The sequence below is a fragment of the Sciurus carolinensis genome, chromosome 18 (genome assembly GCF_902686445.1).
Source record: "Sciurus carolinensis chromosome 18, mSciCar1.2, whole genome shotgun sequence".
Lineage (NCBI taxonomy): Eukaryota > Metazoa > Chordata > Mammalia > Rodentia > Sciuridae > Sciurus > Sciurus carolinensis.
The window spans coordinates 7725804-7750993 of NC_062230.1; the positions used below are offsets into that span (position 1 = coordinate 7725804).

At 52.9% G+C, this 25190-nt stretch overlaps 2 protein-coding genes across 4 annotated transcripts; one reads left to right on the forward strand and one right to left on the reverse strand.

Moving 5' to 3' along the window:
- Positions 1–3993: 3993 nt before the first annotated feature.
- Pop7 (POP7 homolog, ribonuclease P/MRP subunit) lies at positions 3994–5363 on the reverse strand. 3 transcript variants are annotated; one of them, XM_047533688.1, is made up of 2 exons: positions 5079–5363; positions 3994–4897 (listed from the first exon to the last, which is right to left on the reverse strand). In XM_047533688.1, exon 2 carries the CDS (start codon positions 4885–4887, stop codon positions 4465–4467), a length of 423 nt encoding a protein of 140 aa, XP_047389644.1. In that variant the 5' UTR covers positions 4888–4897; positions 5079–5363; the 3' UTR covers positions 3994–4464. The 3 variants fall into 3 exon arrangements, with proteins under 3 accessions (XP_047389644.1, XP_047389643.1, XP_047389645.1); XM_047533687.1 differs by having other exon boundaries at positions 5115–5362; XM_047533689.1 differs by having other exon boundaries at positions 5294–5338.
- Positions 5364–11345: 5982 nt separating this feature from the next.
- On the forward strand, positions 11346–24534 carry Gigyf1 (GRB10 interacting GYF protein 1). Its single transcript, XM_047532983.1, is given in 29 exon segments — positions 11346–11694; positions 16005–16230; positions 17044–17189; positions 17266–17329; positions 17465–17575; positions 17675–17804; positions 17905–18000; positions 18111–18222; positions 18333–18441; positions 18772–18812; positions 18983–19153; positions 19355–19390; positions 19393–19607; positions 19713–19821; positions 20472–20609; positions 20886–20986; positions 21207–21378; positions 21482–21648; positions 21778–21878; positions 21964–22080; positions 22185–22285; positions 22495–22577; positions 22653–22793; positions 22873–23100; positions 23357–23544; positions 23632–23792; positions 23880–24049; positions 24119–24248; positions 24342–24534. Coding segments are annotated over 25 exon segments (3105 nt in total). The 5' UTR covers positions 11346–11694; positions 16005–16230; positions 17044–17189; positions 17266–17329; positions 17465–17540; the 3' UTR covers positions 24395–24534.
- The last annotated feature ends 656 nt before the right edge of the window (positions 24535–25190 follow it).

Genomic DNA, 25190 nt, shown 5'->3' on the forward strand with positions numbered 1-25190 from the left:
ATAAAAACAATATGTAATCACTGCACAAGAAAACACAGTTAAATCCAAACCCAGGGCAGGGGTTGTGGCTCAGTGGTAGCATGCTCACCTAGCACGCGTGAGGCCCTGGATTCAATCCTCAGCACCACATAAAAATATTGTGTCCACTACAACTAAATACACACACACACACACACACACATTATATATATATATATATATATATAAAATTAAAAAATAATAACAAGTACCCATAATGCCATTAGAGAGATGGAATTCAAGTGGCCATTTTCATAGACATATTCTTGGTGGAATGACCTTTTTCTTGCCCCAAATCTCTATGCAGTTGGAGACCCTTTTCCCTAAGACCCTGCATTAGAACATACTTGTCCAACTCCTTCAGAGATCCAAGGGTTTGTGAACATGACGTTGTTCCCCCAACTTCTGACCAAGCACTAAGAATACACCTGGGACAAAGTGCTAGGCCTTCCTAGGAGGACCATCAACAAATCTAAACCAGTTCTAATGTCCCAAGGGCCTGTCCTCTCCCCTGCTACGCCCAGCACAATCAAAAGCCTGGCAAAACTAATAGCTCAGACATCACCTTCCTTCCCTTCTCCCTAGTCTTAGATGCCTGAAACCATTTCTTAGCCAAATGGCATCATTCCACTCATTAGAAGCCCTACTGACTAAGCCCTTACTATTACTAGGACAGTTCCAAGCAATCTGCAAGTTACTTGTCTTTTTAAATCTTCTTCTTATTGGACTTTACAGGACCAACAGTTTTAATATGTGCCCTGGCCAGGCATGGCACCCAGCACAGATCCCAACAAATCGTGGATGCTCAATGAATGCTATGGATGGTAAGCAAATGTCTACACCCACTCCAGGATAAGCATTTGGATTTGAATCTGGCCCCTGGGGATCTGCTTCTGAACTAGGAGTTCATTTCCCATTCATTGTGGGCTCTGTAGCAGTTGAGTAAAAAGGTGGGAGAGGTTTGGACACACTTGTGCCCTCCCACCTCCCCTGCTGAAGTAAGCTAGGATGGAGGTCACTTGGAGAGCCAGCAGAGGAGGGAACAGAGGCTGGGGCTGGCCTCCCTGCAGAGGTCCCTAAGGAAGACACAAGGATTCTTTGCTCGGCCCACTCTCCAGGGACCCAACACATGCCTGAGCCTTGTTCACACCCCCTACCTGCTCCCACTTTCTAAAGGTGAGCCCACTTCCTTCAGTAGCAACATCCAAAAGCTCTTTCTCCAGAGGCCACTGAGGAAGGCCCACTGGCAAGCAGGGAGGAAACGTGGAAGAGAAACAAATGGGCTGGGAGTGGGACTGCCAAAACAAACCAAGCGCAAAAGGGCTGCCTGCCACCACCTCAGCTGGGCCCAGGCCCGGCATGCAGACAAGAACACATACGTGCAGGGAGACACACAGACCATTCGGTTCCCTGAGGGCTTCCCACCCGGTTACTGGGGGCTCCAGGGCAAAGGAGCCTTGAAGTCAAGGGTGATGGAGGGAGGGAGGTGATGGAAACGTCAGCAGTCTCGTCTCCCCAGTGCCTCCTGCTTCCTAGGCACCTTGTGTCCCTCCAGTCCTAGAACATACCCAGCCTATTCATGAATCACCCGTGATTTCTCTCCCAGACTGCCCTTTTCCCTCTCTTCTGCCTGGCAAGCTCCTATTCCTCCTTCAATACCAGGTCAAAGGTGAAACCACTTCGGACCCCACCAGGAAGTCAGCCTTTGCACATCTTCATTTTCATATCACAGTTACTATTACTTCTTACACATCTTACTCAATCACAAATATGTATCCACTTCCCCATTAACTGCTGAAATCCTTACAAGTATGGGCCATGTCACATACACAAGCCAGAAGGGATTTCAGTTAGGAGCCTGTAAGGTTTTCAGGTTCAAACCAAATTATTATTATTTCATAGTAACTAGAGTAAAATTCAGTTACTAACGTTCAAACATTTTTTTTTTGGTACTGGAGACTGGACTCAGGGGCATTCAACCGAGGCACATCCCCAGCCCTATTTTGAATTTTATTTAGAGACAGGATCTCACTGAGTTGCTTAGCTCCTCACTGTTGCTGACACTGGCTTTGAACTTGCAATCCTCCTGTCTCAGCCTCCCAAACCACTGGGATTACAGGCATGTGCCGCCATACCTGGCCGAGGCTTTCAAATTCTTAAGGCCTCAAATAATAGTCAACAATACAATTTACATCATAACTACTCCATATGTGCATATAACCATCTCTTGGTATCTGACAGGGAATGGTCCCAGGACCTGCTGAGGATACCAAAATCCAAGGATGTTCAAGTTCCTTACATAAAACAGCATAGAATTTACCCACATCCTCTTGTACATTTTATTTTGGTACTGGGGACTGAACCCAGGGGCACTTTACCACTGAGCTATGTTTCCAGCCCTTTTTCTTTTTTATTTTGAGACAAGGTCTCCCTAAGTTGCTAAGGCTGACCTAGAACTTGCAATCCTCCTCAGTCTCCCAAATTGCTAGAATTACAGGTATGTACCACTATGCCCTCCTATACATTTTATTTATTATTTAAACATTTTTTTAGATGTTGACAGACCTTTATTTTTTATTCATTTACTGATACGCGGTGCTGAGAATTGAACCCAGTGCCTCGCACATGCTAGGCAAGCGCTCTACCACTGAGCCACAACCCCAGCCCCTCCTATACATTTTAAATCACCTCTAGATTACTTATAGTACCCAAGACAATGTACATGTTATGTAAAAAGTTGATATATTATTCAGGAAATGATGACAAGAATAAGAGTCTTATGTATTTAGTACACACTAATATTTTAGTATTTTCAACTGAATCCAAGGATGCAGGGCTTATGGATAAGGAAAACTAACTACATGCGCCTGACTAAAAAGGCTTCAATAAAATGTTACCAGCCAGGCGCAGTGGCATACACCTGTAAATGTAGCTACTCTGGAAACTGAGGCAGGAGGATTACAAGTTTGAGGCCAGCCTCGGCAATTTAGCAGGAACCTGTCTCAAAATAATTTTTTTTTTTTAATTTTTAAAAAATAAATGGGAGTGCACACCTATAATCCCAGCAACTGGGGTAGGGGGCTAAGACAGGAGGATTTCAAGTTCAAAGTCAGCCTCAGCAACTTAGTGAGACCCTGTCTCAAAATTAAAAAAAATAAAAAGGTCTGGGGATGTGGCTCAATGGTTAAATGCCCCTGGGGTCCATCCCTGCTACCAAAAAATAAAAACTGGGATGTAGCTCAGTAGTAGACTGCCTGTGGACTCAATTCCTAGTATACACTCACCCCCAAAATTAAATTGTACTTTTTAGCTAAGTTGCCTTTTAAAAACAAGGCTGTGACCCAGTATATTGATCTCAAGGTCCACAAACTCGTCATCATCACTTTGATAAACATTGCTTGAGATAACTCTGGTTTAATGTGAAAGATCAGGTCATCCCATAAATACCAAAATGAGAAAGTATATATTACCTGTGTGCCTGGTAATTAATCAGGGGAGACTTTTCTTTCCCACCAAAGAGCCTTGCCAGAAGGGCCTCAAAGGTTCTGGACTACAGCTGCTCAGAAGCTACCTGGGCCCTGCAGAACCAGGAATTAAATCAGTCAAAACTGTCCGTTCCATCCACAGAGTGTGACATTAGGAGGTCCCATTTGCTTCCATCATCTTTCAATCACCTTTCCTGTTCCTGGAAAACATCACCAGGAAGGAGTCTGGCAAATCTACAGGCATACAACCACCCCAGCTGCATCTCGGCAGGCAAGTGGCCTTTATCCACCCAGTCTTCCTCTGAGGGCATGGAAAATGTTAAGGCAGACATTGGGATTATTGGGCTTCTGCACCTACTAGACAGTTTGTTCAGGTTACACTGTCATAATCTGTGTTCTGCAGGAAACATCTGGATTCCCCTTCTATACTTAAAAACTTGTCAAGTTTCCTACTCCCCCTATTCAGGTACACACAGAATCACACAGGAAAGAAGTAGTAGCAGTTGAGTGGCAGGGCACCAACACAACTTGCACTTTTTATTGTATAGGACAAGAAAGGGCCACTGTTTGAGGCCAAAAAGAGACAGTACATCTTCCTGCCCTCAATTCAGAGTCCTTAGGCTGAGGGACCAGGCCTGTTTCTTTTTTTTTTTTTTTTGGCACCAGGAACAACCCAGCAGCGGTGCTTAACCACTGAGCCACATTCCCAGCCCTTTTTTTAAATTTTGAGACAGAGTCTCACTAAGTTGCTGAGGCTGGCTTTGAACCTTCCATCCTCCTGCCTCAGCCTCCTGAGTCTCTGGGATTATAGAAGTGCACCACCAACCCAGCTTCACAGGTCTGTTCTTACAGGGCTCTAGCAGTCATCTGTGACAGAGCCAAGTCAAGACAGCCACATCTGGGGCTACCTGAGGTGGTGGCGGGAGGGGGAGATAAATAAGAGGGGCCAGCTTCATTTCAATTACTTGGGTGTGACCCTGAAGACTCGGATGTGGATGGCCGAGTTGTTGCGGATTCGGGTCAGTGGCTCTCTTGTGTCAGTTTCTGGTTCCAGTTCATCCACAAGCTCCACAGTGGAGGTGTTGGCTGCCACCTGCAACGACCCGAAGCTGCCTGCCTGCAGCTGCAGGGCAATGTTGATGGCGCGGTTGATGGCCAGGCCCAAACCGTGAATGTAGATCTCAGTGCATGCATTCTGACCCCGTGTCCCTCCGTCCAGCAGCTTCTGGCAGCGGGCCAGCTGGGCCTTAAAGTCAGTCTTCATGTTGACATAAATGTCATTGGGCCTCCGGGGCAGACGGTGGGGAAGCCTTTTCCGAAGGGTGTACTCCACCGGGTCCAGCTCAGCGTCGACTGCCCCGCGGGGCTCTCGGTTTTCAGCCATGCTGTGCACCCTGGAACGGGAAAGGGACAAGATCGAGGATCACAAGTTACTCCGCGTGCTTTCCTATCACGCTTCCAGTACAAAGGATGCCCCCGGGATGGGGCACGATCGACGCCCCTCTTCCCTTCCAGTCTCTGCCTCCCCACCTCCGGTTCTTATCCGTTTGTCGAGTCGTCCCCAACCTCACGCACCTCCACCGCCCCCTTCGCCGTTTCCACGGCGCATACCCTCTGCGCTCCAAGGTGCCCTCCGGGCGCGGCCCACTCCGCCAGCTCACTCAAGAGTTCGCTGAGCAGCCCAAATACAGGCTGCGATCCGCGACCTTCAGTCCCAAGGGAAGGGAAGGACTAGGAAAAGGGTGCGCAAAAGGCACGCCAGACCCCCCACTCAAGTAAAGGTTACGAACTGCGTCCCCGCGCCCCGCGCCTCGAGAATCGCCTTCCCGGCCTCCGTTCTCCCCGCCCCTTTCCCGAGCGCTCGCGCGACTGCGCGAGGAGTTTGAGCACCGCGAGGCTTCCGGGCGTGACGGGATCTACACGTGTACGCCGGGCGGCGGGGCGGCAGGGGGCGGAGCCAGAAGGGGCGGGGCCCGGTCCTTTCTGTCCATACTAACTTCCCCGCCGCCGAAGGGGTCCGGAGGAGCGGGGAACAGCCGTTAGCTTTTGCGGGGGCATGAGATGGGGATTCTGAGCAGACAGCGGGCGAGTTCAGAAGACCATGATCGCGAAGGTCAGCAGAAGCGTGGATAGAAATGACAGCTGGCCTCCCGCCCAAGGTCCCTGCAACCAAGGACCGAGGGGTGATTGAGTAAAGGCCAGAGGAGAGCGCCCGGGGACACACTGTAGTTCACGGGAACTCACCTTTCTCCTCTGCGTGCGGGGCCACAAGCTCTGTGCCCAGCCTTTAGGGCTGCTCGCCCACAGCTCTGCCAGCACCCCCAGCTTTTCGGCCGCTCCACCCCGGTGCAGGGACGTTCCGCCCCCTGGCGGGAAGGGCTGGGGTTCGCAGTTCCCCCAAGGCCTGGGGGGACCGGTCTTTGTTCAGATTGTATAGCTTCTGGACAGTTCCCTTGGAAAGGAGTTACACCTGCCCTGGGGACCTTGAACGACTTTCTGCTTCGGCTTCCCCATCACTCAAATGGGGATGCTAATTGAGTTGCTAAATCCAATGTCTTGTAAATTAAGCCAACACGTGAGTTGGCTTATTTATGCCCCCCAGGCCCTTCTCTAGTTGTCTTGGGTGGAGTCTGACTTACTTGATGGCAGGTTGGAAAGAGAAATTCCCTCCCAGCACCATCTAAATCCTGAAGTTTTCTTCTGTAGCTTTAGATTCTTTGATTTACCACAAGTTTGGGGGTCTTATGTTAAAATGGAAGATTAGACATAGAAAAGATACCAATTCCCTCCAAATTGACCTACAGTTTTAATGCAATTCCTATAAAAATCTCAGCAAGAATTTTTGTAGATAAGATGTTTATTTTAAAACTTATATGGAAAGGCAAAGGAAGTAGACTAGCCAAAACAATTTTGAAAACGTTGTTGGAATCACGCCATCTGATTTTTACTTACTATATAAATATAATAATGAAGAAAGTGTGGTATTGGCAGAGAGAGAGACACAAAAATCAATATAGTGGAATAGAGAACCCAGCAATAAGTAAACACAGCCAATTCATTTTCAACAAAGGTGCAAAAGCAGTTCAATGGAGAAAGGATGGTCCTTTCAACAAGTGGTGTTGAAAACAACTGGAGAAATCGGCAAAGAAATGAACCTCCGTAACAAAATCGATGGTGGATCTAAATGTAAAACATGAAACTATAAAACCTTTAGATGAAGACATAGGGGGAAAATCTTCATGAGATAGGATCAGATGAAGAGTTCTTAGACATGATTCCAAAAGCACAATCTACAAAAGAAACAAATTGATAACTGGTCCTTGTCAAAATTCCAACATTTTTGCTCTGAAAACAAGCCACAGACTGGGAGAACATACTTTGTAGATCACATGTCCAACAAATCCAGAATATGTAAAGAACTCTAAACTCAAGAGTTTAATGATCCAATAAACCATCCAATTACAAAATAGAGAAAAGACTTGGGATACTTCAACAAAAGAGGGTATAAGGACATCAGAAGATGTTCAACATCTTAGCCATTAAGGAAATGCACATGAAAACCACAAGGAGGGCTGGAGTTGTGGCCCAATGGTAGAGCACTTGCCTAGCATGTGGCGGGCACTGGGTTGAATCCTTGGCACCACATAAAAATAAATAAAGGTATTGTGTCCATCTAAAACTAAAAAAAAAAAAGTTTAGAAAAACAAGGCGCAATACCACCTACACATTAGGATGGCTAAAATACAAAATCCTTGGAGCTGAACAAATGGCTCCTTCTGGAGAGCGCTCGCCTTCCATGCCAAAGGACCCCAGTTCAAATCCCCTGCCGGGAAAATGAGAGGGAAAAAAAAAAAAACTACGAAAAAAATACAAAATCCTGACAGTACTAAGTGTGGATGAGAATGCAGAGACATTGGATCTCTTATATACTACTTGTGGAAATCCAAAATGGTACAGTCATTCTAGAAAACAGTTTGGCAGTTTCTTCTAAAAATAAACATACCACACAACCAAGCAAGAACACTTGGGGGCATTAAAAAACCTGTACACTATTATACATAGCAGTTTAATTTATAATAAATTCCTCAGATTGGAAACAACCCAGATGTCTCAACTGATGAATGGTAAAATAAGCTACAGTACATCCATACCTCAGACTACAACAAAGCAAAACAGACTAACTGATCAAGGAAACTTGAGCTATAAAATATTGGGTATATTATAACATGGTAAGTAGCTCCTATTTTGGTGTGAAAAACAAGATGAGCAGATACTGTGAATTGTGCTAAGGAGATAAGTAGAGGATTTGTGGGCCCCCTAGAAGGAAGTATGATCTAAAGGGAGCCAAGGTTTTCCAGAGGAAGCACAGACTAAGCTAAGACAGGTCTGTCTACCAGTGGGGCCCATATTCTGTTAGAATGGACAGGTGTTGCAGGACTGAACCCTGGGAGGTTGGGGAGAAGAGAAGGAACCAGCAAAGACCTGAGAAGTAGCAACTGGTGAGGCAGGAGGGAAACCAAGGGGTACAGTGTCCTGGAAGGCAGGTGAAGAAAGCATTTCTGGAAAAGGGAGTGACCAGCTCTTTGATAGGCTGCTGACAGGTCATATAAGATAATGGAATTTAGCAACGTAAAGGTTATTGGTGACTTGACATTAAGTTATATTTGGTTGAACAAAGAACTTAGCTCCTGGCAGAAAGTAATTATGAATGCAATAAATTAATTTTAAGGCTCATTAAAATGATAACTGATAATAAGCAGTATAGTTATCACTATGTGACTAAGGTCATGATCTTTTCTTGATATTTTAAGTCTGTTTTGAGGCCTTTCTTTTATCTCAATTAACCATCAAAACCAAATCTGTTTGTTCATTTCAAAAGTTTGCACATTTAAGGCCAAGATATTTTATAGCACAGCACCTGAGTAAACAATATTTTAGGCTCAAGTGATTTCTTCGAAATTTTTTCTCTAATTCTGTATGGGGGACTCAGGGTTTGATGTTTCCTTTTTCAAAGAGGGGGATTATCTCCTGCAATTTTCTCAGTGTTATCAGCATCAATGGTCCCCTTTTAGAGTTGGGGGGGATTACTGGTCACAACGTTAATATTATAAACTGGTACCCAAGTAACTCAGGACCATTCCTCCAGTCTTCCACCTTAGGAGTCAGGGCGCTCTCCTGGACATGCTGTTTCTACAGTGGGTCCTCATCTCCAGTCAAAAATAGGTTTGGGCAAGGCCGGGTGGCTTGAACCTATAATCTCAGCTTCTTGGTAGGCTGAGGCAGGAGAATAGCAAGTTCAAAGCCAGCCTCAGCAATGGTGAGGCACTAAGCAACTCAGTGAGATCCTATCTCTAAATTAAAAAATACAAAATATGACTGGGTTTGTGGTTCAGTGGCAGAGCACTTGCCTAGCATGTGAGAGGCACTGGGTTCGAGTCTCAACACTGCGTATAAATAAAGGTCCATCAACAACTAATAAAAATATTTTTTAAGAAATAGGCTTGGGCTGGGGTTGTAGCTCAATGGCAGAGTGCTTGCCTAGCATGTGTGAGGCACTGGGTTTGATCCTTAGCACCACATAAAAATAAACAAAGGCATTCTGTCCAGCTACAACTACAAGAAAATTTTTAAATATAGGCTTGGGCTGGGCACAGTGGCACATGTGTACATCCCAGTCATTAGGGAGGATGAGGCAGGAGAATCAAAATGTAAGGCCAGCCTGGGCAATTTAGCAAGATCCTACCTCAAAATAAGAAATAGCTGGGCGCATGCCTGCAACTGGGGCAGCAACTAGGGCAGGAGGATCTCAAGTTCAAGACCAGTCTTAGCAATTTAGCAAGGCCCTAAGCAACTTAGCAAGAACCTGTTAAATTAAAAAAAAAAAAACAAAAACAAAAAACAAAAAACTGGGGACAGGGCTGGGGAGATAGCTCAGTTGGTAGAGTGCTTACCTGTCAAACACGAGGCCCTGGGTTCCATCCCCAGCACCACAAAAAAAAAAAAAAAAGGGACATAGCTCAGTGGTAAAGCACTCCTAGGTCCAATTCCCAGTACCAAAACAAGAAAAAAGAAGGTTTGGGGATGTAGCTCAGTGGTAGACCTTCCCTGGGTTCAATTCCCAGTTCCACAAAAGATGGGGGGGGGGGGGAGAAAAAGGAAAAAGAACAAAAACCAAAAAACAACCCAAAGCGATTAGCATTTCTCTTAGCATTTCTGTAGAAAGAGATGGGTTGGGGGTGGAGCTCAGTGGTAAAACCCTTGCCAAGCACATGCAAGGCTCTAGGCTCAATATCCAGCAAGGGGGGCGGGGAACCTTTGCAGTGGCAATCAAGGCTCTGAGTACCTCAACTTCTCTTCTTCACTACTTCTGCATCCTCTTCCATGAGCTTGGACCACCCACAGTATTCCCAAGCCTACACCCACTTTTCCTAAACCCACCCAACACCTGCCCTTCTCTCCAGCTCAGCACAAGCCACCACTGGTTCCACTACACAGAGGTTCCTCCTTTTTCTATTATTTCTCTCCCCTAACTAACTTACAATCTCACATTTGATTATGAATTGTTAAAACATGCTAACTTCATTTGTTCAAAGGTTAGGCTGGTGGTAACCTCAACCATCCAATCTTAGAAAAATTGAAACAACGAAAACTTTTTAGAAAAACAGCTGTCATGAGCTTATAAACTTTATTCTAAGAGAATTTTCTGATTTAAGCTTGGATTCTATTTTTTTTTTTTTTTAAGTCATGGGGGGGATGGGAACCCAGGGCCTCACACATTCTAGGCAAGTGCTCTACCACCAAGCTATACCCCCAGCTTATTGATACATTTTCAAACAGTGTTAATAGTCTTGAGTATTGTGTTTCTGGGACTCTGTGGAACCGGGAGCACCTATTAGCTGGTATTTGTGGTAGTCTTGACCTCTACCAATGTTAACTGCAAAGAAAGGTTCGTTAAACTTGCCCAGCACCAGTCAGTAACGGATGAACCGCACAGGGACCCTTTCTTTCTTAACCACTGACATTTTCCAGCCTGTGAGGAAGCAACTTAACACCTGAAGTAGGAACCGTGGCTGCCAAGAACGTCAAGGGGTTGTAAAATTAAGACACTAAAACTTCAAGTGCAGAGAAGCCTGACGATCCTGCGTGCACAAAGGGCTTTCCAGGTAGCCCATTGAGATCTGCGCTCTCCCATGGCAAATTCCAACTCACCAAGTGACCTTTCCCCTGCCTGGAGAAGGGTTGTGTTGGACAAGGGCTGTTTTAGAAGCAGGGAAGCGGGGTGTATACACACAACTTCTGCGTCCTTAAAAGTTTGGCGCGCCTCGGAAAAGTCATTATTGAAAACCCCGTTTTTAAACAAAGGGGGCCTCGGTCTACATCTGGCATTTGCATAGTGGGCTCCCCGCTTCGAAGCCTTTCACATTCACTTATTTTAATTCTTAACAGCACTCGGTGAAAGGAGCGGCACGAGGGTCGGGTGAGGAGCAGGGCAGCCTTAAATCCTTCAGGAGGAGAAACTGAGGCTTGTAAGCGCCCGCGCCCGCGCCGGACGGAAACTGCGTCTGGCTGCCTCGCAGCGTTTCTAAATCCTCAGCTCTGTGCTCCTCTGCTGGAGCCCGCGACGTCCGAGGAACGCTCTGGATTTTGTTTTGTCGCCCGCAACCCAGGCGGGCTTCCCGCAGGAGGTCGGACAGACCGGAGAGGCCCGCGTAGCCGCTGCCTGGGTCCCAGGGGGCCCGCGGGCGGCCCAAGACGCACCCCCAGGACCCCCCCACCGCTCGCCGCGGGCCCGCGTCACGTGACGAGCGGGGCTCCCGGGTCACGTGCCGGGGGGCCCGGGGACGGCGGGCGTCCGGACCGCGCCCCGCTGAGCTCGCGCGAAGCCGGGCAGCAGGTCCGAGCCGGCCGGAGCCGCGGAGGGCGAGGGCGGCGGCGCCGGCCGCGGCGGCGCTGGAGGGGGCGGCCCCGCGGCCCCGCGTCCGCGTCACGTGGTGCGAGGCGGGCAGCCATCTTGCTACAAACACAAACAGAGAGGAGCGGCCGCCGCGGGAGCGCCAGCGCCCCCTCCCCCGCCGCCGCCACTGCCGCCGCCCCCCCGGCCCGCCGCGCGCCGCCGCTGCCGCCGCCGCCGCCGCCGCGTCGCCAACGCCCGGGACCGGACCCTCGCGCCGCCCGCCCGCCGCCGCCCGCGGTAAGCGCTCGGCGGCCCCGCGGACCCCGGCCCGCAGCCCGGCCCGGGCAGGCCCGCCCCCGACGCCGCGGCGGCCGCCGAGCCTGCGGGAGCTCGGGCCAGCGCGCGGGCAACCGGCGCGGCCCCAGCGCCGGCCCTCCCCCCAGGCCGCCGCCGCCGCCGCGGTCCCCTTCGCCCCTCCCCGCCGCCCGACCCTCCTCCGGAGCGGGCCGACCTCGGCGCGGCTCCCGCGGCCGGCTCCCTGCGGGCGGGCGGCCGTCCCCCGCGCGCGCCCCGCGCACCTGGCGCCCCTCCCTGAAGGGCACGCCGTCCTCCGGCCCGGCCTGCGCCTGCCCACCCCCGCGCTCCTAACGGTCGCCCCTCCGGGGTCCCGCCCGCCCGTGCCCGAACACCCGGTTCTGGCCCGGCCCCTGCTGGGTGTGTGCGCGCCCCGCGCTCCCCCGAGGTGTCCCCAGCGTGCCGCCCGCTTCTCATCGAAACGAGCCGGCCTCGAGGGTCTTCAAGTCCAAAGCGTTCCAGCACTTTGGCCAACATGGAAGCATCCCCTCCACCCAGGCACCTCGCCTGGCTCTTCACCTACGTTCCCTGCGTTTCAGGATGCCACCTTAGTGCTTGGTCATTGGGGTCCCGTTCCTCCCGGTCGCCCGGCCGAGTGAAACACCTGCCTTAGCACCGACACTCGTCATCTCCATCACCAGGCCAGGCCCTCCCCAACCCATGTCCCCTGCTAGCAGCTCCCCGGCCACAGCCCCTCACACTTTGCCTTTTTTTTTTTTAATTTTTGCAAGTAACTTTAAAGGGACCTTCGTCTCTCTTTCTTCCAACCCAGTGGTAGCTACAATTCCCAGTTAACTTCCAGATCTGTTCCACCCTCGTGCTGGGCGCTGAGAGATGCTATATAAGTACTTGTTGGCCGCATCTTTCCTCCACCCACTCTAGTCGACCTCCCTACCCTTGCTTCTCACAGTGCCGCTTTCCCCAAGATCGTCACCCGGCAGGCAGCCTCTCCACGGCCCCCGGGAGCTGTCAAGCTGGCTTCCCTCATTCCCTCACTGCCACGGACCAGTAAGCTGCTCCCCTTTGCTACTTACAAGTGGGAGTTTGGTCTCTGGCCCCAGCTCATCTCACTGTTCTTGCAGCCCCAGCCCAGCCACCCTCCACCTGTACCTCCTAGATTGTAGGTCTTGGTCCTCCAGTTGGGAAGGAGTTGGAGCAGATCTGGACTTTATGTTCCTGCCATTGCTTGGGGACCGGTGGCCTTGTGGGTCCTAGATGGTGATTGTGGTCAAGTGGATTGTGTGCTTAGGCTCTGGACTGGCTTTGTCAACCAGTGGACGTATTAGTGTTGTGACTTTTTGGATCAGGGACCCCAGTGTGCCCTGGCTTTTACCTGCATTTGCAGTTTGGGATAGAAAAATAGCCCTGCCTTAGAGGAGACACAGTGAGAAGAGGAGACTATGTGAAACATTTTAAAAGTCAAAGAAGAAATTTAAAATGGCTTCAGACTCACACAGAAAACCTGAGTGTTGGGATGGCTATTGCCATCACTTGTGCCTTCTCCAGTCTCAGACAGTGAAGACATCGGGGTGCCCTGATGGGGCAGGTGCAGCTCCCTTTCCTTGTTTTCCCTGGCTAGAGTCCCAGGCTGGACAAGTGGGCAGAAGGGATCAAATGAGGTTAAGTGAAAGGGCTTTGAAAACTGTTAACTAGTACGCAGTTGCCAAGTGTTGGTGGCGTTTGTCACGTGGCATAGAGAGGAGAGTGCTGGGATAACTGACCAGGCCAAAGGAATTTGGGTTTGCAGCCCTTCTAAGCCTCAGAATCCTTGTCCCACCACGCATGGAGGATGTTTCCAACCTGGGAAAGAGCAACTGGGTAGTTGCTCCAAATGTGCCAGCAGTTGGGACTCTGCCTCTGTTAACAGAGGTACCTACTGGGCAGTGCCAAGGCACATCACTTTGGATTGGGACTAATTTTAGGGGTGATGGAGTAAGGAAATAATGCTCTCAATTTAGTGTGCACCGGCCCGCCTCTTCTCTACATTGTTTACTTCTGTGAGTTCTGAACCCCAGAGAACAGGCTCCTGGTCCCTGAAGCCAGTTGGGAGTTCCCAGGACTAGCCTGTGCCTTCACCCCTTGTCTCCAGCAGGTGGCAGCCTTTTGATAGCAATAATTCAGCTACTAGGGATGAAGGTACACTGAGGTCTTGAAAGAGAAGGGGTAAGGAGGGGGCCTGAAAGGAGGTAGCCAGAGGCCGAGGCTGAGGTAGGGCTGGGGACCAGGAGCAATCTGCAGTGGGCTCTGAAGAGGGAGACTCTTGCCCAAGCAGCCAGGGAAAGGACACGGTCACTACCCCTGGTCTGCCTCCTCTCTCCCTTTTTTTCTTAGAAAGAGATCCAGATGCTTGACTTTGAGAGTGTGATGGACAAACCAAGGGTTATAGCTGAATTTTTTTTTTTTTTTTTAATCCTTTTCTCAGGGATTTTCCTGCTGGCAGGTCTTCAGATTTCTATCATGGGACAGTGTAATTAGAGAGTGATTTTCTTGCTGTTCAGAGGGAAAAACAAATAAGCGTGCGTTTGGTTTTTCTTGTCGTCCAACTTCTTTCAACACTGCGTCGTGTCTGTCTGGGCCCCCAGTAGAGCAGAGTTTCTCAGCTCAGCACTGTTGATGTTTTGGACCACTTTTTGTTGTGGGGGCGTCTGGCAGCATCCCCGGCCTCTACCCTCCAGATTCCAGTAGTGCCCCTCTGCCTGGTTGAGACAGCCCCAAATGTTTCCATCCACTGCTGAACTCCCTTGGGGAGCAGAGCACTCTAGTCAAGAACCTTGGCTTCAGGCAGCGGGTGTGACTGAGGCCTGCCTGTTGGGAGGAGTGGGCTTCTGCTTCTCTGGTCCCTTCAGTCTGAGAAGGGGCCAAGCAGCCCCCAGGTCCTGGCACCAGGCCCTTCTCTGGTTGTGTCCAGAGAGCTACCGTCTTTCTCCTGGTTTTTCCACAGGAAGGCCCAAGCCCGGGCTCTTGCTCTCTGATTCCTTGCTCCCACCTGCCTCTCGGCCTCTGCAGTGTCCCTGCTCTTCCCACCAGGATAGCCACGTGAGGGCAGGAGGCAGGAAGCACTATGGTGGGGGTACCCCATCTGTTCTCCCCTGTCCACCCAGCAGCTCTTCTATGCCTCCAGAAGTAGTGTCTGCCCCACTAGAAGGAAGGAACTGAGGAGACTCAGAACTGCTTTTCCTGAGACTTATTTGAAGGAGTCTGGGATATTTTTCTTGGAGTAAGGAAGGCTTAAGTATGCAGTAGATATCCCAAATACCTGTTCCTCCCTAAAGCTTTGCTTTGCTTTGCTTTGCTTTGAAGCTGGGGATTGAACCCAGGCCTTGTGCATGCTAGGCATGCACTCTGCCACTGAGCTACACCCCAGTACCACTAAAGCTTTTTTTTTTTTTTTTTTTTTTTTTTTTTTTTTTTTTTTTTTTTTTTTGCTTTTTTTTTTTTTTTGTGCCAAGGGTGTTTAACCAGAGCCACATGTCCAGCCCTTTTTATTTCTTATTTTATTTTGAGACAGGAGCTTACTAAGTTACTGAGGGCCTCACTAAGTTGCTGAGGCTGACCTCAAACTTATAATCCTCCTGCCTCAGCCTCCTGAGTGACTAATTACAGTTGTGCACCACTGCACCTGGCTCGTTTTCTAAATTGATAGAAAAAAATTTGCCACTTTAGGAATTTTTACAGCTGTGTGGTGGGAAGTCCATTTAGTGTCACAGGGCCATCACCAGTCATCTCCAGAACTACCACTTCCTCCTCTGCCAAAACCCTGGATCCGATCAATTATTCCCCATCCTCTTGCCCTCACACCAGCAGCTCCCAGGCGACTCTACACCCAGGTGTAGAGTTAGCCAGGTACGTGGTGTAAGAGGGACCCTACAGCGTTTGTCTCTATGTCACTGGCTTGTTTCACTTAGCATCACCTTCTCGAGGCCATCCAGTTGCCAGATCACTAAGGGTTGTAGTGTAGGAAGGTGAGCCTCCGTGGGCTGTGGAGACCCTCTGAAATACAGCGGAAAGGAGAACTCTTGTCTTGCCAACTGGTCCTCCCGACTTCCGTGCGGCACGGGGCTGTGTGCCAGCAGCATCGGCAGAGGCTCTTGTGGAGGAGATGCACGGGCTGGGAACTTAGCCAGGCATGGGTGTCTCCAGGCACCGCCTCCTGCTCCAGACCTAGAGCAGGGACACTGTGATTCTGGATGGCCCGTGTCTGAGGAGCCTCTTTCCTAGGCCTCTGGTGGAACCCTCTTTCTCCTTCCTTCCAGGCTGCTGGCATCCGGAGTGAATGGGCTCTGGCCCAGCCTTCCTCCCAGCCAGTGACGGAAGCCCTCCCATAGCCCTGGACACTGCCTGGCCTTCATCTTTTGCTCCAGTCCCACCAGGGATGAGCCCTCTTTCAAGAGTCTCCTCTGTTGTTCCTTAGAGGAACTGGTTGCTGCTACCACCACCTCTTGTCAGCCTCGGTGATTCTGACCTGCTTTCTACTTCATGGTGAGGGAACCTTGTTCCAGCAGTTATCATGAGACATTGTTCCTGCCTTGATTTTTTGTTTGAATAGCTGTTCTTGATCTGGGGAAGAGGTCTGGGTGTGTGTTTCCTTTTGGTAAACTGGCCCTGAGGTGGCACCTGCCTATTGTCCCAGCAGTTCCAAAGGCTGAGGCAGGAGGATGAACAGTTGCAGCCAGCCTGGGTAACCTAATGAGATCCCTGTCTCAAAATTAGAAATAAAAAAAGAAGGCTGGGGACGTAGCTCAGTGGTAGCACGCCCCTGGGTTTCATCCCCAGCACCAAAATAAATTAGCAGCCAGCCCGGGGGTGCCTTGGCCAGGCTTTCCTGCCCAGAGACTGCAGTGTGGTCCCATCTTTGGCCCTGAAAGAGCATATCTACTTTTTTTGCTGTGTTCCACAGACCAGGCCCTGGATGCTAGTGTTTGAGCAGCCAACCCTGGTGTCTGTTCCTTAAAGGAAGTAGTTTGGTTTATGTCTGATTTTTTTCTCTGTAGCTGACCTTTTCTCTCTAGGATATTTGAGGCTGCAGTAGTGGTTTTGCTTGCTTTGTGGCCCTGGCTGGCCATTCCTTTGGAGTCCACCTCCTTATTGAATTCCGTGTCACACCTTGTTTCAGTCTCCTGATGAGAGTGCTGATGACCTGAGACCAGGCCTGGCATGTTCTTGGCCATACCTTGGCATCTAGCTGGTGTCCTGCCTACGAACAGGGCCTCTTTAGTTGTGTAGGGCAGAGGTGGGCCAGAGGCAGGGGTGCCATCTGAGTCACGTGCACACTTACCCTCACTTCTCTTTAAGGATCTTTCCCAGATGTGAAGGTCCCTCTGAGGCACTTTTGAGGCCAGACCATTAGCCAGTGGTTTGGAGACGATAATTCACTCCAGTACTGGCCCCTGCCTGAAGAGAGCCCAGCCCCCGACTGCTTCCCAGGGCAAAGCTGCCAGGTGAGTGCTGAGCTGTGGGAGGGTTCCCCCCAGAAGCAGAAAGGGCTCTAGCGTCCCTGTTTCCTCACTCCCCCAGGTCTGACCCCACCCAACTCATCTTCAGTTAACTTATGGTGCGAGTGGCCACGTGGCTGGCTTAGGTGAGTCCTTTCACAGCCCTAGTGGCCCACCCACTAGCACTGCGCCCAGTACAGTGCCTCCAAAGGGCAGGACTGACGGCCAGGTTGCAGAAGCTCTGTGCTGGTCTCATGTGCTGTGCGCCTATGGCCCCACAGGTATTTGGACAGGGCATTTCGGGTCCTCCCTCCTCTGCTAACCCCCCCACCTCTGGGAAGCAACCCCAGCTCCACAATGGCAGCGGAGACACTCAACTTTGGGCCTGAGTGGTGAGTCCGCGTGTGCAGTGGCTGGTGGGAGAAGCTGGGGAAGAGGGGTAGGACCACTTGGACCCTGGTTGTTCTGCTTCCCTTCTGTGCCTGTTCTAGGCTGAGGGCCCTTTCCAGTGGAGGCAGCGTGGCCTCCCCACCCCCATCCCCTGCCATGCCCAAATACAAGCTGGCTGACTACCGCTACGGGCGAGAGGAGATGTTGGCCCTCTATGTCAAGGAGAACAAGGTGGGGCAGCCGGGGTGTGTGGCTCCCCCATCCACTGGCCTCGGCTAGTGCAAGGGCCCTGGGGCATGCGGTATCTTGGCCCTTCCACCCCCACTGACAGGTCCCTGAGGAACTGCAGGACAAAGAGTTTGCTGCGGTGTTACAGGAGGAGCCACTGCAGCCCCTGGCCCTGGAGCCTCTGACTGAGGAGGAGCAGGTGGGGCCAGGGGCTGAGGCAACAGGGGCCTGGGCTGGGGGCTGGAGAGGGGAACATGGTGGGTGGTGGGGCTCCTGGGTCCTCACTCCCACCCCTGGCTCCCTCCTCAGAGAAACTTCTCCCTGTCAGTGAACAGTGTGGCTGTGCTGAGGCTGATGGGGAAAGGGGCTGGCCCCCCCCTGGCTGGCACCTCCCGTGGCAGGGGCAGCACGCGGAGCCGAGGTAGAAGGGTGACTACACGTTCAGGGGTGGGCAGAGTCGGGCCTGTGGTTCTGAGGGTGTGGAGAGACGATTGGGCGGTTCCAAGCCCAGACGCATTGGTCTCCCTGCAGGCCGTGGCCGTGGTGACAGTTGCTTTTACCAAAGAAGCATTGAAGAAGGTGATGGGGCCTTCGGACGGAATCCCCGGGAGATCCAGCGAAGCCAGAGCTGGGATGACAGGTGGGACTGGGAAGAGGTGGCATAGAGCAGAGCTAGAGGAGCCCCTGGGCAAGGTGCCGTGGAGGGAGGCTCGGGTCTTTGTCGTGGAGAGGGCCCTTGTCAGAGCCCTCGGTGCTCTCTGACCTCTGGGGCCCGAACTGCCCTGTCCTGGTTCTTGTGGGGCTTGTTTGTCCCTGGGATCTGTTCTTCATGCTCCCTTCTTCTAAGCCTGCCTCTCCCTAGTTCTGTGTCCCTTCCTCCTCAGGGCAGAGTGGACAAGGTGTGCAGCCCTCCCACAGGGTGGGGAGGGGAAGTTGGACTATTTTGGACTAATACCTTTCTCTCCTGCAGAGGCGAGAGGCGGTTTGAGAAGTCGACAAGGAGGGATGGAGGTATGATTGGTGGCCGGCTTGGTGCCAGAGGTGGTGGGGACTGAGATGGGTGACCCTGGGGGAGGGTTATTAGGGACATTGGTGGAGGCAGGAGAACCTGAGCAGGGTTTAACAGGAGTCTTCCAGGGACCACAGTGGCGGTTCTGTGAACAGTCTGTCCTTCCCCCCAGCCCGTTCTGCATTCGAGGAGGGCGGGGCTGGCCCAAGGAAGGAGCACGCTCGCTCAGATAGTGAGAACTGGCGTTCCCTGCGAGAGGAGCAGGAAGAGGAGGAGGAGGGCAGCTGGAGACTAGGGGCAGGACCCCGGCGAGATGGCGATCGCTGGCGCTCCACCAGCCCTGGTGAGACTGGGCAAGGTGACCTTGTTTAGTCAGGAGTTGTCCCTTGAGGGTGAGCTCCTGTGGCCAAGAGAGGATCAGAAAGCTTGCTGAGGTGGGGTCGAGTTGGGAGGCAGTGGTTCCTGGGGTGTCCTTCGAAGAGCAAAGGAGGGGAAATCCTCTGCTGACTTGGTTGCTGATTTTCCTTCTCCAACTTTCCCCTAGATGGCGGTCCCCGCTCTGCTGGCTGGCGGGAACATGGGAACGTCGTAGAAAGTTTGAATTCGATTTGCGAGGGGAGCGAGGAGGGTGTGGTGAAGAGGAGGGGCGGGGTGGGGGAGGCAGCTCTCACCTCCGGAGGTGCCGCGGACCTGATGGCTTTGATGACGACAAGGATGGGCTCCCGGAGTGGTGCCTGGATGATGAGGATGAAGAAATGGGCACCTTCGATGCCTCCGGGGCCTTCTTGCCTCTCAAGGTACCCGTGAGGAGGCGAGGGGAAGACTGACCTGAGGTTGGTGGGAGCCTGCCGTAGGGTCTCCTGGCTCCCCACCACCAACGTGCACTCGCCTTACTCACGCAGAAGGGCCCCAAGGAACCTATTCCAGAGGAGCAGGAGCTCGATTTCCAGGGCCTGGAGGACGAGGAGGAAGAGCCTTCAGAAGGGTTGGATGAGGAGGGACCTGAGGCAGGTGAGACTGCCCAACCATGCCAGGAGCCTTGGACTGGGGCCGGGCTGCAGGGAAGTCTGTCGTCAGGCCGGGTACAGGCTGCCCACTTAGCTGCAGGGTTGGGCTTCTTGGAAACACAAGCAAAACAAGTGCTCAGAGATGTGGGGAGGGACCCAGAAGCAGCAGGGTTGTACCTAAAAGGCACAGCACATCAGGTAAAAGTGAAGTGGAATCGGTGACATTTGAAATACCTTGGAGGCTCAGCAGAGAATGCGCACAGATCTCTGGGATCCCTAGGCATGTCCCCACACAGCCTTGTGGGACCTGCTGGTGTCCCACCCAGTAGGACCAGGGAGTTGGTATACATGGTGAGTCTCTTGTGCTCATGCTAGTCACAGCTGGTGGGTTTGCACTGTCTTGTGTGCAAGGCCTTCTGTACCTTGGGTTTTTGGTTTCATTTGTTTTTGTTTTCTTTTGGTACCTGAGATTGAACTCAGGGTACTCAACCTTTTGTATTTTATTTAGAGGCAGGGTCTCACTGAGACCATTACTGAGGCTGGCTTTGAACTCAAGATCCTCGGCCTCCTGAGGTGCTGGGATTACAGGCATGCACCACCGCACCCCTCTCTGAACCTTGGTTTTGAGTTCTGATAATTACCCTTCTCTTCCAGGTGGGAAGGAACTAACCCCACTGCCTCCTCAGGAGGAGAAGTCCAGTTCCCCATCCCCACTGCCCACCTTGGGCCCACTCTGGGGGACGAATGGGAACAGTGAGGAAACTATGGAGAAAGAGCTCCCCACAGCTGAAGGTAGACAGATGGGGCTTTTTGTGGGCTGGGACTGGGGGAGAAGGTTCTCCCCACCTGGGAGAGGTGCACAGGGCATTGGTATTAAAGAGCTGTAGCAAGAACCCATTTTTCTAGCTCAGCTGGTAGAGTGCTTGACTCGCAAGCACAGGGCCCTGAGTTCGATCCCTAGTACCAAAAAAATTAAAAAAAAAAAAAAAAAAAGAACCCATTTTTCTGGAGAAGTGTCTTGTCCCTTCATTGCATCACCCTCTTCCACTTTTCTTCCTTCCTCCTTAGGAGATGAGCTGAGGGGAGTTCAACTGAGTCCTGGGGTGACCTCACCCCCTGCTCCACCTGGAGATCTGGAGGATGAAGAAGGCTTGAAGCATCTGCAGCAGGTGTGGAGGGTGCCTGACAAAGCCTGAGGGATCCTTCCTTGTAGGGGCTCAGCACCATCATTTCATCTGTCCCTGTTCCAGATTCCACCCACCTTCTCCCAGTTCTGTCCTGCCTCATTCAAGACCTGACCCAACCTGATCCAACCCCGGTTCTGACCCCCGTCCCAGCCCCATCCTGATGTCACTGTGGTTGGGCAGCTCAGCCTTTTTCTCTTCCTAGGAGGCAGAAAAGCTGGTGGCCTCCTTGCAGGACAGTTCTCTGGAGGAGGAGCAGTTCACGGCTGCCATGCAGACCCAGGGCCTGCGCCACTCCACAGCTGCCACTGCCCTCCCCCTCAGCCATGGCGCTGCCCGAAAGTGGTTCTACAAGGACCCACAAGGGGAGATCCAAGGTAGCCGTGGGGGGTGGGAGGAAGAGATTCTTTGCTCAGGGTGTCTTTGGTATGTCCTCTGACCCCAGTGGCTTTCTCCCACCATCACACACCCTTGGTCCAGGCCCCTTTACAACCCAGGAGATGGCAGAGTGGTTCCAGGCTGGCTACTTCTCCATGTCGCTGCTGGTGAAGCGGGGCTGTGATGAGGGCTTCCAGCCCCTAGGAGAGGTGATCAAGATGTGGGGCCGTGTGCCCTTTGCCCCTGGGCCCTCCCCACCCCCACTGCTGGTGAGCACACATGTCCTCTGCAGGTTGCCGGGAGGGCCACTGGGAGGGGTGGGCTGGTGGTCCTGGGCGGCCCAGCAGAGTCTGCCTTCCCTGCCAGTGTGCTCTGGGCATGCTCTTGCCTTCATGCAGGGAAACATGGACCAGGAGCGCCTGAAGAAGCAACAGGAGCTGGCCGCCGCGGCTTTGTACCAGCAGCTGCAGCACCAGCAGTTTCTTCAGCTGGTCGGCAGGTATTGGGGGGGGAGTGGCGCCAGGGCTCGGAAGTAGGACCAGGCAGCAGGGCAGAGCGGCCCACCATCTGTGCCGTCTCCACAGCCGCCAGCTCCCACAGTGCGCACTCCGGGAAAAGGCAGCTATGGGGGACCTGACGCCGCCGCAGCAGCAGCAGCTCACAACATTCCTGCAGCAGCTCCAGGCTCTCAAACCCCCCAGGTCTGGGTGGCTGTGTGTATCTTACACCTTGGGAGACATGGGAAGGGGGAAGGCAGGTGGACCAGAGGTGGATGTTGGGCCCTAAGTCAGGATTTGCTCCTTAGAGGTGGGGACCAGAACCTGCTCCCGACGATGAGCCGGTCCTTGTCGGTGCCAGATTCAGGCTCCCTCTGGGATGTACATACCTCAGCCTCATCACAGTCAGGTGAGTGGCCAGCTGGCCCTCCTTACCCTCCTTTACCCCCGCCTTCAGTGCCTTTTTCCCCCTTTGGCAGTGTCTGGAAGAGAAAGGGGACCCCAGGTCAATTCCTCACCTCATGCTGTTTGGTCCACCTTGGGTGGCTGAAGAGCCCACCATTGGGCAGAAGCAAGTGTCCCCAAGTGCCCTCCTGAAGCTGCCTTTGCCTCTCACAGGTGGTGAGGCCAGTCTTTGGGACATACCAATTAACTCTTCGACTCAGGGTCCAATTCTAGAACAACTCCAGCTGCAACATAAAGTGAGTAGGCCTGGGCCAGGTGCGGAGGCTGTGTAGAGGCTGCCCCATCCCTGTCTGATGTGCCCCCGGGCTCAGTTCCAGGAGCGCAGAGAAGTGGAGCTCAGGGCGAAGCGGGAGGAGGAGGAACGAAAGCGCCGCGAGGAGAAGCGCCGCCAGCAGCAGCAAGAGGAGCAGAAGCGGAGGCAAGAGGAGGAGGAGCTCTTCCGAAGGAAGCAGGTCTGCTCCCCCCAGCACCCTCAGCCTGGGACCCACTGGCTGCCCTCAGCCACTCTCACCCACCTGTTTCTCTGGCCAGGTGCGGCAGCAGGAACTCTTGCTGAAGCTGCTGCAGCAGCAACAAGCCGCAGCCGCTGTCCCTGTGCCCCCTGCGCCCAGCTCCCCACCCCCACTCTGGGCTGGCCTGGCCAAGCAGGGCCTGTCCATGAAGACCCTGCTGGAGCTACAGCTGGAAGGAGAGAGGCAGCTGCACAAGCAGTCTGCACCCCGGGAGCCACCACGGGCCCAGGCCCCCAACCACCGTGTGGTGAGCAACTGCCCCTTCCCCATCATACAGGGACCTCTCGGGCTGGGGAACCCCTTCCACGCAGTGTTCAGGGTGATGCGGGAGTGGGTCACAGTGCAGACTGCCCCACCAAGTCCTGGTTCCTTGTCTGATTTCGAGGCTCTCTTCCACATAGCGGTCACCTTGTCCCTCATCCCTGTGCCTCTTAACAAGCCTCCCTGCCTAGCTTTCTCGGGTTCCTTATTGGAGTCCCCTAACTTCCTGCCATCTGCACCAGCTTGGGGGTCTGGGCACTGGCCCCCTGAACCAGTGGGTGTCCGAGGCCGGGCCACTGTGGGGCGGGCCAGACAAGAGTGGAAGCAGTGGTGGCAGCAGCTTGGGGTTGTGGGAGGACACCCTCAAGAACAGCGGGAGCCTGGCCCGTAGCCTCGGCCTGAAGAACAGCCGGAGCAGCCCCTCTCTCAGGTGGGCCTTTGCCTGTGGGGCTGGGAAGGGGTGAGTTAGAAGAACGCCGAATGCCCGAGCTAATCTCCAGACCCCCTTCTGCCTCAGCGACTCATATAGCCACCTGTCAGGTCGGCCTGTTCGCAAAAAGACAGAGGAAGAAGAAAAGCTGCTGAAGCTACTGCAGGGCATCCCCAGGCCCCAAGACGGCTTCACCCAGTGGTGTGAGCAGATGCTGCACACCCTGAGCACCACGGGCAGCCTGGACGGTATGGCGGTGCACTGGGGCAGCTTCTCTAGGGCTAGGGCTTCAGGACCCGGCCAGGAGTGCCTGATGGTCCCACCCTGCCCTATAGTGCCCATGGCTGTAGCGATCCTCAAGGAGGTGGAATCCCCCTATGATGTCCACGACTATATCCGTTCCTGTCTGGGGGACACGCTGGAAGCCAAAGAATTTGCCAAACAATTCCTGGAGCGGAGGGCCAAGCAGAAAGCCAGCCAGCAGCGGCAGCAACAGCAGCAGCAGGTAAGGTGTGGGTTGGGGAGAGCAGGGAGGGGTCGCCCAGGTCACTTCTGACTCCCTCCGCTGCTCTAGGAGGCGTGGCTGAGCAGTGCCTCTCTGCAGACAGCCTTTCAGGCCAACCACAGCACCAAACTCGGCCCTGGGGAGGGCAGCAAGGCCAAGAGGCGGGCGCTGATGCTGCACTCGGACCCCAGCATCTTGGGTGAGTGTGGGTGGGGCCAGGAAGGAGCTCTGCTTCCTCCGTACTGGCCCAGAGGGGTCTGGGGGAGCTCAAACCCTTCTCCCCTGGCTTCAGGGTACTCCCTGCATGGACCTTCTGGTGAGATCGAGAGCGTGGATGACTACTGACCAGCCCATCCCACCAGCCCCATGGGCTGTAGGCCGGGGGCGGCGGCAGCAGCAGCTTGGACCCTTGGGTCCTCAGCCTGCAGGCTCCCAGCAAGGAGCAGAGGAGGAAGCAGGGGCAGGGTCCCCAGCACTTGTTACAAACCACACGATGCACCTTAATTCACCCACCACGAGGCACTTTACAGATTGGGGGGGAAGGGTTTTTTTGTTTTGTTTTGTTTTGTTTTTCCTTTTTTTAATTTTAAATGACTTTGAAGAAAAATGTTAGAGACAAAAATACCGTTAAAAAACTAGATTCTAGACACCTTTCCCCCTTTTTGGGGTAGTGGGTGTGACAATGGAAGGTCCACAGAAGTTTTTTGTTTTGTTTTTGTTTTTTTTTTAAGAAAATGAAAAATGAAAAAAAAAAAAAAAGGTTAGGAGGCTGAAAGAAAAACACACTGTTATTTTGGGGCAGTGGAGATACAGGCCCCATGGATCTGTCTGCCTGGCCCCCAAGGCTGCACTTACCCTGCTGCCCCCAGGAGGTGGGCCACTGGGGTAACTGGAAGCTGGGGTGCCAGCAGTTTGCACAGCGAGGCCCCCTCAGAGCCCCGCCTGCCGGACCCGCTGTGAACAGCTCCCTGTTGCTGTGACTGTGGCACAGGTGTCCGGGATGGGGGCCAAAGTCACCCCTTGGCTTCGCTGCTTTGGGGTAAAGTTGCACAAATTGGACAAGCCGCCTCAGCCCCAGCTGCCGCTGTGCCCTGGCTGATGGGAGACGGGAAGGGCCGGTCAGTGCCAGCCTTGTCAGGCA

Coding starts and splice junctions, on each gene's coding strand:
- Pop7 (XM_047533688.1), bottom strand. CDS start 4,887: ATGGCTGAAAACCGAGAGCCCCGCGGGGCAGTCGACGCTGAGCTGGAC.